At 45.3% G+C, this 15843-nt stretch overlaps 2 protein-coding genes across 4 annotated transcripts in view; one reads left to right on the top strand and one right to left on the bottom strand.

The window, feature by feature from the left end:
* SLC22A23 (solute carrier family 22 member 23) overlaps positions 1-15843 on the bottom strand; it is a 187925-nt gene that overhangs the window by 23468 nt on the left and 148614 nt on the right. For all 3 annotated transcript variants that reach the window (XR_014021915.1, XM_081293786.1, XM_081293787.1), the window contains exon 5: positions 6588-6715. Coding sequence is in view for 2 of the 3 variants with exons in the window: in XM_081293786.1 (XP_081149912.1) it covers positions 6588-6715 (128 nt within the window). In the remaining variant the exon portion in view is untranslated. The remainder of the gene's footprint in view (positions 1-6587; positions 6716-15843) is intronic.
* Positions 1-15843, top strand: part of PSMG4 (proteasome assembly chaperone 4) — a 61918-nt gene that overhangs the window by 33840 nt on the left and 12235 nt on the right. The gene's annotated exons all lie outside the window — the stretch shown is intronic.

Raw genomic sequence — 15843 nt, 5'->3', positions numbered from 1 at the left:
CTCTTAAATGACTGGCAGCACAGTATGCTTGTCACCAGCATCATCACAAACACGTGAGGAATGTGTTTTGCTGTGATGTTATACAGCTAGAATGTTTAGAAATTTTTCTGCTCCGTTAAAATCTCATGGGGGTGCTGAGGTTGTAGCTCAGTGGTTGAGCTCTTGGCTCACATGAGTGAGGCACTGGGTTTGATCCGCAGCACCCCCTAAAAAATAAATAAATAAAATAAAGATTGTGTCCATGGATAACTAAAAAAAATTATAAAAAACAAATCTCATGGGACCATAGCTGTGTATGAGGTCCTCCATTGACCAAAACATCATTATGCAGTATATGACTATTTCTCTTAAGAGCCTGGAAATATGAATATCAGATACTCTTACATTCAATGATGTAGGTATCCTCACTGTTGTAAAACTCATCAGAAATCTACCATAATTGCTGTGTTTTCTCACCAGGTAAATCTTCCACGGAAATTTAATTATTCATTAACAAGTTTACATACATTTGAAGTTGTTTCTTTTTTTAAAATGTGGCCCATATTTAACTGCTAATGCATTATTGTGTATGAAATACAATGTTAAAGAAGCTGTAGCAATTGAATTATGATCTGAGTTTTTTTTTTTTCCTTTTTTAAAAAATAACATTAAGCCCTAGAGCTCAGTCTAAGAATTGACTATAGTGTACGGAGGTAACCACATTACTCTAAATGGAATTAAATTAACCTTTGCAGGGATATTGATATTTGGTCAGGCTCCGTTACTCCCATCACCCTCCTATCAGCAACAACATAAAACTCCCTCAGCGCGAAGTGTGTTCTTCTGGGATAAAATCCACAAGCTGAGAGTTGTAAGAAACCTTAGCTGACTTCTAAGACCCCATGAGGTCACTGAATAGAAGAGACCTTTTGTCTCTCTAGTTAAGAGATGCGAACCTAAACTCCTTGCAGATGGAAATAAAAGGAGAGGGCGGGAAGACACCTGGATAACCCATGAGACACAAGCCTCAGGGACATTGCCTCATGCTGTCCCCTTCCCAAACTCTTCAACTTTCTTGATCTACAGTCATTAGAAGAATTTCAAACGGAGACACACAGGTAGAGCCTACTTAATATGACCAAACAGGTGCAGCCCCTCTTGCTCTGCATTTCCCTGCCCCTGTGTGGCAGCAGCAGAGGTCTGGGTGTGGTGAGGGCCCGAGGAGCCCGGATGGAAGCTTGGCTTTGTGCTTCCTTGGGAAAATCATCCATGTGTCTTCCCTTAGCTGAGTTTTCAGTTACCTGCAGTCTATGGTGGTCTGAAAATATTAAATGGAAGTTTCTAGATATTAGCAATCCATAAGTTGTAAATAACTTTCATTACAGTGTATTGTTATGATTGCTCTACTTTGCTATGAGTTATTATAGTTAATCTCCTACTGTGCCTATTTGGAAATCCCACTTTATCACAGGCATACCTATAGAGGGAAAAAACAAAGCCTGTGCAGGGTTTGGTGCTCTCAGTGGTTTCAGTCACCCACTGGGGTCCTGGAATGTCCCTCTGCCTTGTGGCCATGGAGGACCATGTTCATGCTGTGAGCCTGGCTCTTATCTGTTAAGTGAGACAAAGTGCTGCCCTAAGGACCAGATGCAGGAAGGCATCAAGGCATCCGCACAGCACCCCCAGCCCTGTGTCTGCTGACTGCACACGCCCTGGCTTCTCACCACCAATGGTGGGAGGCAGAGGTGGCCTTGCAGACCCCTGAAAGTTGGTCACCGCCTCTCCACGTTGGAAGCTCTGGGTGTGAGAGGCCAACTAGTCTTTCCAAGGCCAGCAGAGGGAGAAGGCAGAGGCAGCTCACCCCGCAGCAGGTGCAGGAGGTGCATGGGGGCTCTGCGTCGGTCTGCAGGGTGGTCGGTGTGTGGGGAGCCGGACTTGCTTTGGTGCTTGAGGAAAAGGCTAATGTTAGCAGGGAAACTGGAGAATGGCAGTTACAGAAATGAAAAGCAAGAAAAGGCAAAAAGAGAAGTGGGGGGGGGAGAAAAATAGAAACAGGAGAAGGAGGAGGAGGAAGAAGAAGAGGAGGAAGAGGAGGAAAAGAGGAGGAGGAAGAGGAGGAAGGAGAGGAGAAGGGAGAGGAGGAAGAGGAGAAACCGCACCACTGCCATAAAAGCCATGGAAAAAAATGTACACCCAAAGCGCTAGGGCAGCAGCTCTGAGGCCCTAGCCCACGTTCTGAAGTAGACGTTTGCTGTCTCTGTACTGTGTGGCCCTCAGCCCCCAGGGAGTGATTTAGAATGGTGGCCCTTGGCCACTAGAGCAACTTTGCCTTCCAAGTCTTACCATAGTCACTCCAGAGAACTGAATTTCAAAATCTACCCACATTCTCAACAACTGACCCAGCACTGCAGATCCCTGCCATTGTCTGATACGTGACTCCCCTGACCCAACCCTCGGGGGAGAGGAACAAGAAGCCACGCGTCAGAGGGGTCAAAAGCAAGGGTCAGGTGTCAAATCTGTTTCATCACTTGTGAATGCTGTGACTTTGGGCAGGTTACCTAATGCAGAGGACACAGAGGTGTCCTTATTCTGGGACCCTGTAGTCACTGAAGGCTCTGAACTGACTGGTAAGACAAAGAATGAGGCAGGTGAGGGCAAGGCCCGGCCCTCCCTGGCTCTGAGAGCCACCTGTCCAGAGCAGGCTGGCTCCTCTAGCGGGGCTGCCCAGAGAGGGCCTGGTGCAAGAGGACAAAGGACACTGACTCCTCACGCTTGGCTCTCCCCCAAGAAGGGAAAGAAGGAAGTTTGTTCTCTGGGCTTTCTTTCTCTAAGACTTCCTTTCCATGGGGCAACCTTGGGGATGGTGGGAAGAGGCCTCTTTGGGCCTGAACTGAGGTTCTCCCCCATCACAAGGCTGTGTCGTGGATTAAATGCACATCGAGGGTTTTCCCCAGGCCCCGTGGCTCTTTGCTCGCCTTGCCATTACTAAAAAGCAAGGGGCTGATCCTGTGTCTTACGCTAGGAGTTTTCTGCAGTGAGCGACAGCACCAATATGGCCTCATTTAGAACCATCAAGGCTTCTACTTCTGCTATAAGTGTTCAAAATATTGGGAGTTATGACCTGGGAAGGAAGGAATGCTGTCATATTTGGACATGTCATGTGACATGGAGAGAATGACACTCAGGAATACATCCAAGTGTTTGAAGTAATTCAGCTGCAACACACCACTAAGAACATCAGACATGCTCCATGATAAACTGAAGACAGCTTTAAAAGAGGAATGGAAATGGAAAATTCTGGAACAAAAGGTTTTCTTCTAGCATAAACCCAAGGTTAGGATGCACTAATAGGGGCATGAGCAGTCCCTCTCCACCCCCACACACCTAGAGCTACACCCAAGTCACTCATGTAACCAGAGGTGACAGGATGAGCAGCCCTAGCCCTTCCTGGTGACAGAGGATTGGATCTGTATATTCCATAAATATTCATGGAACTCCTGGTACATGTCAGGTCTTCTTGGGGGCTAGGGGTAGAGCAGCCAGCTCTGCAGACCAGCTCTACCTGACCAAGCCTCACAGCTCTGCAGGAGTGGCAGGCACTAATGAGGAGTCCTACAAATCCTTCATTACAGATTGCAATCTGTATATGGGGTAAAATTGGGAGTTCATAACCAACTTGAATCTAATGTATGAAACATGATATGTCAAGAGCTTTGTAATGTTTTGAACAACCAATAAAAAAAAAATTTACAAGTAAAAAAAAAACCAAAAAAACACAAAAAACAAATCCTTCATTACAGCCAGCCTGAGGGGAAACCCGGAAGTGTGGCAGCAATATTCATGCACAGCTGGGGGTTGACTTGAGCTCTGAGGAGTCAGCCAAGATGGGAGAGAGGAAAGGGGACTTTCTTGGGGTGGGCCTTGTGGGGAAGCATGTGGCAGCCTGACCAAGGCCAGCTGTCTGCGGGAAGTAGGCAGAGACCAGGCAGGGTCCCTGCTTGGAGGATGCAGGGATCTATCCTAAAGGCCCAGGGGGGCTGCTTAAAGCAGGAGATGATGTGACCTGAGGATATTTGATCTGGCTGCAGATAGAAGGGACAGCAGGGAGGATGGAGCAGAGCAAGTAGTGCATTTAGCTGGTTGGAGTGGGCTGAGTAAGAGACCAGGAGTGGGTTAGGAGACTAGAAGTAATGGGAAGATGATTTCAAGCAGAAAAATGTATCAGTGGACGAAGATGGAAATGGCAGCTTTGGCCAGATGTAAGAGACGTGCTGCATCCCCCAAGTGCTCCCCAGTTTTGCTCGAGGCTGTCATCAAAGCCCTTGACAGTCAGGAGGCAGCAGAGAGCCAGAGGCAGATGTGAAGTTAGTGCCCCCCAGACAGAGCTCTGTGATGACAGCTCCCGGGTGGAGTGAAGCTTTCTCCTGGGTTAACTGTCAAGTGTACCAACCACCCTGCCCTGCCTCCTGGCCGGCACTGCAGAATAGAAATGAGCACGAACAAAGCCCATAAGCAAGGAAATAATTAATACTCCTTTCCAAAAACAGGAGGGAAATGAATCAGTGTAATTAGGATTGAGGAAAGAAGTTTTTCCCGGGCAATATTTTAACCCGCAAGAAGTGAAGTATGATAATTTAATTAGGGAAAGGCAAGTACAAAAGTACCATAAGACACGAGAGCATGAGCCTGCTAATGAAAGAGGCCTGGAGAAATTTGGGGAAGCTCTGGGGATGACCCAAAGCCAGCAAATCTGGTTCTAAAGAAAAAGCTTAATATAATACTCATTCCTTCCCACACATCTCCAAGGCTTCCTTCCTCTCTGAGAGCAGCCCAGTGATGCCACTTCTTGGGTTCAACTACCTAGCAGTCATGTGACCTCCGTTTCACAGCAAGGCCACTTAGTCTCTGTGTTTCAGTTCCCTCATCTGCAAATGGGGACAATTATAGTTCCTCCCTCATAGGACTGTTGGGAAGAAATGGCTTCATACATGTAAAGCATTTAGGATTAAATACATGAGTCAATACTTGCAAATCATTTAGAAATGGGACTGCCATATAAACATTATGTGTCATCTTCTCTGCTATCCTTGCGCCTGGATCAAAGGGACCACAGATGCTCCCTTGAGGTGCTAGCACTCAATACTCTGCACATAGAACAGACCAGGCTCCCATCTTTCATGCCAGAGAGGACAGGATTTTGGGTTGACTTGTATTCTCCTCTGGGGCTGAGGGCTGGTAGAACACACCTTGCCCAGCATGTGGTGGTGGCCCAACTGGCTGTCCTCCAGGTGGAGGTAGAGATGGCATCCTGGCTGAGCAGCAGTACCGGTGGCACTTCTACCAACCCAGGTTATCAGATCTTCTGATTCAGGAGTCTAATGGGAAGGCAGCTAGACATTTCTCTGTTCTGGTCCCTTGTCCCTTTCTTATGGGGAATGGAGACCTGCAGGGTACGTTCTCCTACCTGGTGCAGGACCCTGCTCACTGTGCCTTGAAGCCAGGCTCGCCCAGCCATTCCCACTTCAGTCAATGACCACCACTCTCCATCCCTCTGTCCTGCTGTTCCACCCCTGCCTCTGAGTGCCCGTGGATCCACTTCCTGTCGGCAGGCAGGCTCTGCCTTCAAGACCCCTGAGGGCAAGCCTTGGCCTGTTTCCTTCCTTGCTCTATCTAGAACAGTGCCTGACACACAGTGGGCATTTAGTAGGTATCTGTTGAATGAATGAACAGTCATAACAAGGATTTCTGCTGGTGGGGGAAATGTGCACACTCCCCTGGACAAGAACTTGTCGATTATTTTCCTAGGAAATTTTACAGTAACAATGTATACCAGATCTTCAGGATAGGGCACTTGGGTCTACAGTGTCTTTCAGAAGTCTATCTGTACAACACTTATCCCAGAATCTCTTCTAGTGCTTATTGCACTTATTCTAAGTTCTCAGGGCTTATTCAGATCTCCTAGGTCCACATCTCTGGGTCCAAAGAGGGGTCCAGGAATGTGGATGTGAACAACCTTCTGGTAATATTTATGGATCCCTCACTTTACAGCCCCACCTAGCTTGTGATTCACAATGCCTCTGATTCACAAGAATCCACTATACAAGAACAGTATGGTTTTCCAGTTCTTCCATTGCCCAGCAAATAGGTCATGGCCAGAAATAGACAAAGCCAGCTCTCTGAAGGTCATTATTAGGAAAAGAGAGGTCAGGAAGGCGATAGTAGATATGCATCCTAAGTCAGGGCTTTGGTGGCTTTTAAATCTGAAAGGGCAGGGAATTCAGGCAGGTCAGGCTGAGTGCCACAAGCTCAATATACACAGTGAAGATCAGGTGTGTATTAGGCTCATACCCCACTTCTAGATTTGGAAGGGCAATGTGAGCACTATAATGTGTTGAACGTGATCATGAAAGAAACCAGCACCCAGAAAGGGGAGAGAATTTCAGTTTGCTCTAACTCCTAGCCTCCAGATGTTACTGCTGCCTTTCTTCAAATCACTGGTTGCAGAAGAACTGAACAGAACAGCTGCTTGGTACAGAAAAACCAGCCCAGGAATCATGGCCTGCTCCACGGAGACTCTGGACACCTTCGCCAGCCCACAGTCTACTTACCGGGCATCACGCCCTTGATGTCGCTCTCAGGGCTCATGCAGTTCTTCTGGGTGAAGTGCAGGATCAGCTTCTTTGCAGACTCAAACTGCTGGGTAGCCATCAGCCACCGGAGGGACTCAGGGAATATCCTTCAAAGACACAAAGGGAATTGTTGAATGTCTTCTAGTTCTGCAGGGGGCCGAGGAGGAGGGCTTTAGGTGTGGCCCGCTGCCCATGGAATGGATTCTCTTTAGCCTAATGGGGGAGACAAGACTACAGGCACTGAGACGTGTCCAATTTTCTTGTAGAAAGTATGAAAATCAAAACTTCAAAAATGTGGCCAATATGAAAACATTCTATCAACCGTGTCAAGGAATCAGTGTATACCTTTCAAAATAACGTGTGTGTGTGTGTGTGTGTGTGTGTGTGTGTGTGTACGTGCTGGGGATTGAACCAAGGGCCTCGTGCATGCTAGGCAAGTGCTCTACCACCCAGGCCAACCGATTTCTAAAACATGTATAACCAATTCACTGAAGCATTCTTTTGTTGTGTTTTGTCTCAAAATACAAATAGAATAATTTTAAGTTTAAAAACTTATTCCTAAAACAAACCAACCTGACTGCTATTTTCAGTTTTTGCATGTTTGAAGGCTTAGTCTAACAGCTTGCCTTCAGGATTATTTCAGTATTGCTACTAACTGCATGCTATTTCTCCCTGAAATGAAGCCCCCACATAGTTGTTTTCATGTTTTATCAGCAAAAGATATATATATTTTTGAAAGATTATAATCTTGTGCAAAGCCCCAACAGGGGAGAAGAAAGAACTTCCCCCTGGTGCTTTGTTATCAATTAATTGATTTTGTGGTGAAGTGTAGCCCAGCACTTAGGAGAATGGACATGGCTGCGTGCCAATAGAACTTTATTATAGGCAGCAGGCTTGGGAGTGACAAAAAGTGGAAATCAACATTAAGGACGGTAGTCCCAGCTTCTTGTTGCCAGGGTGTTCTAGTTACCAGCCTATTTTAGTTTAGTTACATAGTATCTGGAAAGTCATGATGGACACTGATGAGAAGCTACTGTAACGACCTAACCCCTCCCATGCCAGCTCACGGGAGTCCAATTAAATGAACCCAGCAGCTAGAAAAAGCATTACTGGTTCCCAGCTGCTTGGGAGGTTGAGGCAGAAGTATCACAAGTTCAAAATCAGCCTAAGCAAAAGTGAGGCACTAAGCAACTAGGGCCAGGGATGGGGTTCAGTGGTTGAGTGCCCCTAAGTTCAATCACCGGTACACCCCCCATCCCCACCCCCCACCCCCGCCAAACAAAAAGCATTACTGGTGCTGTGGTCTGAAAGCTGGTAATGGAAAGCCACAGTAATACACATTTTAACTTGAAAGCACTGATTCTTTGTTAATCATCAGAATTAATATCTGTCTCACTGGCCTCTAGTTATAAAAGTTGCAAATAGCATAATTTAAGCAAATAGAAACACATAGATACAACATGACACATATGATATAAATATTAAAATCTGGCATTTTTAAAATCAAATCTTTTCTTTATAATGAAATAATTTAAGCATTTATACTGCAATAATTTATGCTGACCCCCCTGTAGTTTGAAGGTCTCATGTGTTGTATTTTTATCTTTCTGTCTGCATGTAATATCTTTTTCTAATTTCTTGAGATGGCTATAGATCATTAACATTCATTTTTTTCAACATATGTATTTAAGACTTCAAAATTTCACCTAAGTATCCTGTTAGCTACATCTGTGATTTGATTCTAAACACCTTATGATTTTCATTAGAGTTTTATCTTACCTAAAAATATACAAATAAGTTAACCTGACAGGCCAAGTTATTTTGTAGGTGGCCTCTGAAGCACTAAAGGATGATATACGACAGGCGGAAGTTTGTGTCTCTTACAAATAAATTAACATTAATTAAATCATGGGCCCTAATTGCATGGTTGGGGAGATTTTGACAATCTAGGTCATAAACAAATGCTATGCCGGGGAAGAACTAGGCCTGGGGGTGGAAGCAACCACCGGGGGCAAGGCTGCACCCCACCACCCAAGCCCTGGGGCCAGGAGCCTGGAGCACTTGAGTCTCCACCACAGACCTCCAGGTCACATTGCCCCCGCCATCTCACAATCTATTCCTGCACTCATCCTTGAGCTTTCCCCACAGAATGGAGGCTACCATGGGAAGTGCTTGCCACACAGAGTTTTGGTCCCTAGATTCAGGAGGTGAGTGAGGGCTCAGGGAAAATATGAAGAGTCCTGTATTTGAGTAGCATCACTCTGTCTTTCATAAAGCCCTCCATCATGCACACAGGCAGACATTTTTGTTCCTGGAGTTCTATCAGTGTAGGCACTGAATCCCAGGAGGACAGTGTCACACCCACATAACCCTGACCTTCAGGAGAAGATTCTTTTCTGTTTCAGAGGCACAGGCAGTGACCATAGCCCCAACCCGGAGGATTCACCTGCAGGCTAGGGATGCCCAGGTTGACAGGCCTCTGGGGCGCTGCCTAATCCCCCAAGTGGCCATGCACTCTCTAGCACACGCTGGTTCTAAAGACATCAGAAGGGATAACTAAAAACCAACTACAGTAAATAGACATCCTTATGAGAAGTGACCATGCGCACATTCCTTTCTAGACAATCTCTGAGAACCGTAGAGCTTGTAGGACAGGTTTCCAAGAAAGCACCCATTTCAAAGGCATGGTGGGTCCTCACAGTTGAAGTGGGAGTGGTCTTAGAGCTCAAGCTTTCACAGGTCACCAAATTACTTTTTTCTAGTGTCCTGAGCATTGACCCTACACATCTACCTCAGAGGGGTACATTCTTGTCCTCACATTTTGCAGAAGGAGACCTTTGTAGACAATTAAAGTAAAACATACAAGTGTATACATATGTGTACATACACATACACACACACACCCTTATGAGCGAATCAGACAGAAGCCTGTAGAGCCTGAGACATGTTGGGGGCAACTGGTGAAGGTGGTCCAGGGCTGTCAGGAGAGATGGCTCTGCTGGGCTGTCTGGTGTAGGTACTGCAAGATCCTGGGCATGATGAAGTGCTATTAGTCTGCAGTGAATGGAAATCAGAAATATCGGTCTCCCTTGAGATGTGGGCAGACTCCTGATGGCCACACAATTGTCTCCAATGGCATATGGCTCTGAAAACAACCTGACGGGACTCTATCAGTCTCCCATGTGAAGCTCATTAGTAGTGGTACTATCATTAACCCATTTTATAGATGGAAAAACTCAGGCAAAGAAAGTTCAAGTACACTGTTAAATGGCAGGTGGGGATTTGAAGGCCAGTGGTCTGGACTGGAGGGTCCACACTCTTAACCTTGGAGGACACTGGCCAGCCAGCAACTGCCATTGGGACTATCATTCAGCAATCTTCCTCAGGACTTCTAGAATGCTACTGGCCCAAAGGACGAATGAGTGGAATACTTACATTTTATGAGGGGCTCGCTGTATTTAAATTTACTGCAAAGTCATAAAGAACTCATTGCACTGTTGGACTCCGAGGGAGCCCAGAGAAGGTTGCTTCGGTTTGGAGAACATGCAGTATGGCCACATGACGGGAAGTGAATGGAATCTCTCCTGACTGGTACATAATGTAATAATGCCACACAAATTAAAAAACCGGCCAATGGCCCAGGACCTGGGAAGAACATAGCTGAGCCTTAGAGATATTGATATTTTCAACAAAATAATAAAAAATGCACAGGAGGCAGCTGGAGGCCACATCTGCTGGGGACACTCTTACATGTGGATGGTGACCAGGAGGGTGACTTCTGCAGCTGTCAGAGGTGATGAGGTAGAAGAGCCATAATGGCTTTCCTGGCAGATGGCTTTCTAATTGGCTGCCAGAAGCCGCTTTGGCCAGGATGGCTGTACTTTTTTTCTTTCAAATCTTTGTACCTATCATCACAATGTATCTATGCTGCAAGGGGAGAGGTACAAGCCAGGGGAGTCCCGGGCACCAAAAAAGAAAGTTGGTTAGTTTGCTATGGCCACGGCCCCAAAAGAGTGGAACTGGAAGTTTTCAGAGCTGAAAGTATTTAATTCTTTTCTACATGGTGGTATTCATATTCCATTTTACAGATGGGAAAACTCAAAGAAAGTTCAAGGATGTTACTTAGGATCACCCAGCTATTAAAAGGCAGAGCTGGACACTATAGTGACACAGTCACCTCAATGTTTATAGCAGCTCAATTTACAATAGCTAAACTGTGGAAGCAACTTAGATACCCTTCAATAAATAAATGGATAAAGAAACTGTGGCATATATACACAAAGGAATATTATTCAGCATTAAAAGAGAATAAAATTATGGAATTTTCAGGTAAATGGATGGGGTTGGAGAATATCATGCTAAGTAAAGTAAGCCAATCCCCCAAAACCAAAGTCCAAATGTTCTCTCTGATAAGTGGATGCTGATCCATAATAGGGGGAGGGGGCATGGGTAGAATGGAGGAACTTTGGATTAGGCAAAGGGGAGGGAGGAAAGGGGAGAGGTATCAGGGTAGGAAAGATGGTGGAATGAGATGGGCATCATTACCCTAGGTACATGTATGACTGCACATACGGTGTGAAGCTACATCACGTACAACCAGAGAAATGAAAAGTGTGCTCCATTTGTGTGCAATGAAACGAAATGCATTCTGTTGTCATGTATAACTAATTAGAACAAATAAAAAAATTTTTAAAAAAAGCAGAGCTGGTATTTGAACCCCAAGAGTCTGACTTGAGAGATTTTTCAGGTTGGAAAGACCTCTTCTCAACTTTCACACCTGACAAGTAACCACTTTGATTGCTCCAAGCTGGGAGGTTCATTGATCCCTGGGTTTCCTGCAGGAAGGGTGTGGGCCTGCTAATTCCCATGTGGGAAGTAGAGGTTAGGAGTGCGGCAGAGCAAGGACAGAGGCCTGCAGGATGCAAAGTGGAGGATATTTTTCTCTTTGCTTCTAAAAAAATGTTCAGGATGAGGATGCTTGCTAGAGCACAATGTTCCAGCAGAAGCCACATTGGACCATGCAGAAGCAGGCAGAAGCTCTGCTGGGCTGGTTGTGCCTGAGGTCCCCCTGGCATGGAGAGAGAGGGTGCTGGCTGTGGATAGCTGCCTCTCACCAGCACATTTTGAGTTCCCAGGTGTGGTGCTGATCCAGTGATGGAGAGGTGAGAAGATATGTCCTCCAGCCTGTGCAGGATGCTCGCACAGTAGATGTAGGTGGACGGACTGTGAGCAGGCTGAGCAGACAGACAGCACGGGGAAGCACTGTGTTGCATTCACGGTACTTGCCAGTTTACTACCAAGCCCGACTGGGTGTACAGCCACAGTAGCACGCACAGGAGCTGTCCTCCCTGGAAACTGGCTCTCCAGGTCATCTTGGACTCTTAGATCCATCTTGTCCCAGCAGAAGTCCCTAGGGGAATGTGAGCAGAAGGCTAAACTGTCCAAAGGACCTCCTGCCCCAAGGAAGTAGATGGGGGTCCCTTTCAGAAATATGTTTGGGGTGGTTAGAAGGTCTACAATCCCTTAGTCACAATTCCAGAACCCTCAAAACCTGCTGTTGAACTTGGTAACAATACCCAAACTGGGCCTGAGTCCACTGGAGACACAGCCAGACCTGGACATGTGTGGATTTAGCCTTCACTCGTCTCTCCTCATGGAGCCCCACGGGCATTTCATTGTAGAGATGCCCGTATGTCAGATGCCAGACTGTGGCTGCAGACCCTGATGCACGTTCAACACTGTCAGCTCAATGATGGCGAAGCTCAATTTGAACCATGTAATGTCACATGCTGTGTATCTATTAATGCAGGGCTGTGTGGTAGGTGCCCCACATGACATGAGTCACTTCATGACATTGTCCCAGCAACAGCCAGAGGTGGGATGATCATCAGTGAGTTAGAGCTGAGTGAACTGGGGCAAGAGTTTAGCTATGGAATTCTTAACTAAGCAAATCACAGATAAATCCATTCTCTACTAGACACTATCAATGGATGGCTGGGTAAACCAAATGTGGTATATACACACAAGAATATTATTCACCCTTAAAAAGGAAGGGAATTCTGATACATGCAGTGCTTCGGCTTGAATGTGTCCCAAGATTTCATGTGTTAGAAACTTAATCCCCAAATGAATATGCTGAATGGAGAAGGAAACCTTGGGAGGTAAGATTAGATAAGGTCATGGGTGGGGGCTCCCATGAAGGAACCGATGGCTTTCTAAGAGCTCTGTCTTGCCATGTGATGCCCTCTATCATGTTATGACACTCAAAGAAGGCCCCTGCCTTACAAAAGCACAGAGCCCTTGGACCTCCCAGTCTCTAGAAAGAAGCTAAATAAACCTCTATTTTTTATAAATGACCCAGACTCAGGTACTTTGTTATAGCAACAGACAATAGACTAAGAGTAAACCTTAGGGACATTATGCTCAGTGAAATAAGCCACAGAAAGAAAAAAAAAAAAAACAACACTTTTGATTTCACTTATACAAGGTACCTAGCCTCAGATTCACAGAGATAGGAAGCAGAAGGTTAGCCACCAGGGCCGGAGGATGGGGATAGGGAATGTGGAGTTGTCATTTAAAAGGTATGGAATTTCAGTTTTATAAGATGAAAATGTTCTAGAGAAGAATTGTGGGATGGTTGCACAACAGTATGAATGTGGCCACTAAGTTGGACACTTTAAAATGGCTAAATAGGCAAATTTTATGTATATCTTTGCCATAATTTTTTAAAAAAATTACACAGAAGATAAAGGCCCTTCTTGATCTTTGACTCCAACTGGGTTTCCCCTGCACTGCCCCTCTCTTATGCCCTCTCGAAGCTAACCCCTTGGCACAAACAGCATTGAGGGTCATTTCTTTCCTCTGCTATATCATAGTGTCCCATGTTTCAGTTTCACTCTTTAAAATTTCCAGACTGGCACACATTTGCCCACCTGGTGATCCCAAGACCCCTGCTCTGTGTGCTGTGCCCCGTGGCCCCCTTCTGGAGGTCTTGGATAAACTCCCACTAACCTATTCTTGAGCTGCGGACATGCACACACACAGTCAATGAAACCTCAGAAGCTCATCATTTTCCCGTGTGTACTTGCCACATAAAACCCAACATAAAACCACAGCATGGTTCAGCAGGTCACTTACCCTGTGGCTTCAATTAATCTAAAAAAGCCAAGAACCAGAAATTAAGTGCAAGGGGTCTCTGATTGAACATTGTGGAGGTTACACAGTTTCAGTCGCTGAAAACAGACTAACTTCACAGAAGAGCCCTCGGGACTGAGACTGAGGAATAAATTCTAGGAGAGAGAGTCCCCAGCCACAAACACAGGGCAGAGGCCACAGAGAGAGGGGAACAATGACCATGCTTCAGGAGAGATGGCCAGACACCCCCACACAGCAGTCAGCAACAGGGGACCCAGAGATGTCCCCATGCACATGGCCCAACCCCTCACCGACAAGCTGAGTCCTGCCTGGGCCCAGAACCTGGGTCTCAGGATTCTTTCCACATCATGCAAGGTTGACAGTGTTGCTTAAAAAGCAGGAGAAATAGATTTTAGAAAGACTCCTACTCAAATAAGCTACCGCAAAACTCGGGCTCTTGAAGAGTTCAATGGAAAAAATTTTAATGTAAAATCTTTTCCCAGTGGCATCACATAAATGATGTTACTGTATCAAGATAGAAAGTATTCTTTGCTTTCTGAATTAATGCCACTGTTCAGACAAGGAGAGCTGCTTTTTCTCCTCCAGTACCTGCCTCAGCGCAGGCTTTGTGGAGCGCAGTGACTTAGGATTCCACAGTAAGGAGCTGCCTTGAATACACATTCCTGTCTTGTCCTCTTTCCCGGAGTGGAGGTGGCGCTAAGCCTCAAGCTGTTCTGGTTTTCCCAATGCCGTCCCTCTAACCCCAGTGATTGTTCACTAGAGTCAGCAGTTGAAACTCAATACTGTGATCTTTACATCAGATTAGGAGGTGGATCATTTTTCCTTGACATTTAAAAATAACAAATTATTTCTTTATCCTATCCAGGCTGCTTTCTTGAGAATTTATTTAACATCCATTCTGATAAAACGCCAGTTTGGAAATTCTCTGAGTAGCGTGTTCGTTCTCATTAATTTGCTGTACTTGAATATTTACTCAAAGAAAATACAGGAAGGAAATAGGACGAACCGCTCATGCTTTATTAAATTAGTTGTACTCTCAAGTCATTCATTTGTTTTTCCAAGTATTTACTTTTAGGGAGACACCTGTGGAGTCAGGCACACCCTCATGTCTGGGATTCAATGTGACATTGTTTATGGCATAAACATTCACTGAGCACTGTTCACCTACCAGGCCAGGGTGGGCGTGGAGATGAACCATGGTGTCTGGAGCACTAGTAGTTATCTTGTTGGGAAGAAAAACATGCTAAGCATGAACTCTACAATTGAGCTGTGCCCCCAGCCCGGTGCGGGGTGGTGGTGGTGGCGCATCTGTTAAGTGGGTCTATGTGACATAAAGCCATGCACACAAAGTGGGATCAGGGGGAGAGGGCAATGTCACCAAAGGCTTTCATGGAGATGAGGTTTTCCCTGGATGAGCCCGTGAAAAAGGGTGAATCTGTGCTAACTGTGCTTTCTGATTTAAAGAGGTGATCCTAGCTGTTGGCGCTTTGGGCATGACCAAACATCACGATGTTATGAAATTCTGAAGAGTCTCAAAAGCAAAATAATCTACCAATCCATGGTTAGAATCAAATTAAGTACTAATTGGGAAAATATAATTAGTTTCTGGTTCAAAGCTTTTATAAAAATATAAGCTTGCGACTAGTCGATATGGTTTCACATGGACTTTCTTTTTAAAGTTTAGTTTTGTTTGCTATATATGAAAAATAAAGTGAGCAGGTGTGGTTCAAGGTATAGGACATGGATGAATATTTTTAATTCAAATTTTTATTAAACTTAGAGATTGGGAGATAAGGGAGGGGTAAACATAGACTGGCTAAAATCAAATGTAGATTGGCTCTGAGGATGGTTAAGCCCCAAGGTTTTCCTAAGGCAAATGGACTCCCTGTAAATTTCTTGGTAGAACAGGGAGATTTTTTCAAAATTGAAATTACTATCCCACTAAATTTTCTGTCATATAAGCTCATAACTTTGTGTCTTTGTAGTTCTTCAAAAAAATCTAGACCCCATAATCATTCTGCTATAGAAAAATGATGAAAGCCTTTGACCTTGGACAAGTCACTTTATTCCTCTGGCCTTA

Source organism: Spermophilus citellus (assembly GCF_964194105.1).
Source record: "Spermophilus citellus genome assembly, chromosome: 5".
In the NCBI taxonomy this organism is placed as follows: domain Eukaryota; kingdom Metazoa; phylum Chordata; class Mammalia; order Rodentia; family Sciuridae; genus Spermophilus; species Spermophilus citellus.
Note: the sequence above shows the minus strand (reverse complement) of the source record. Positions and strands in the feature narration are given on the sequence as shown.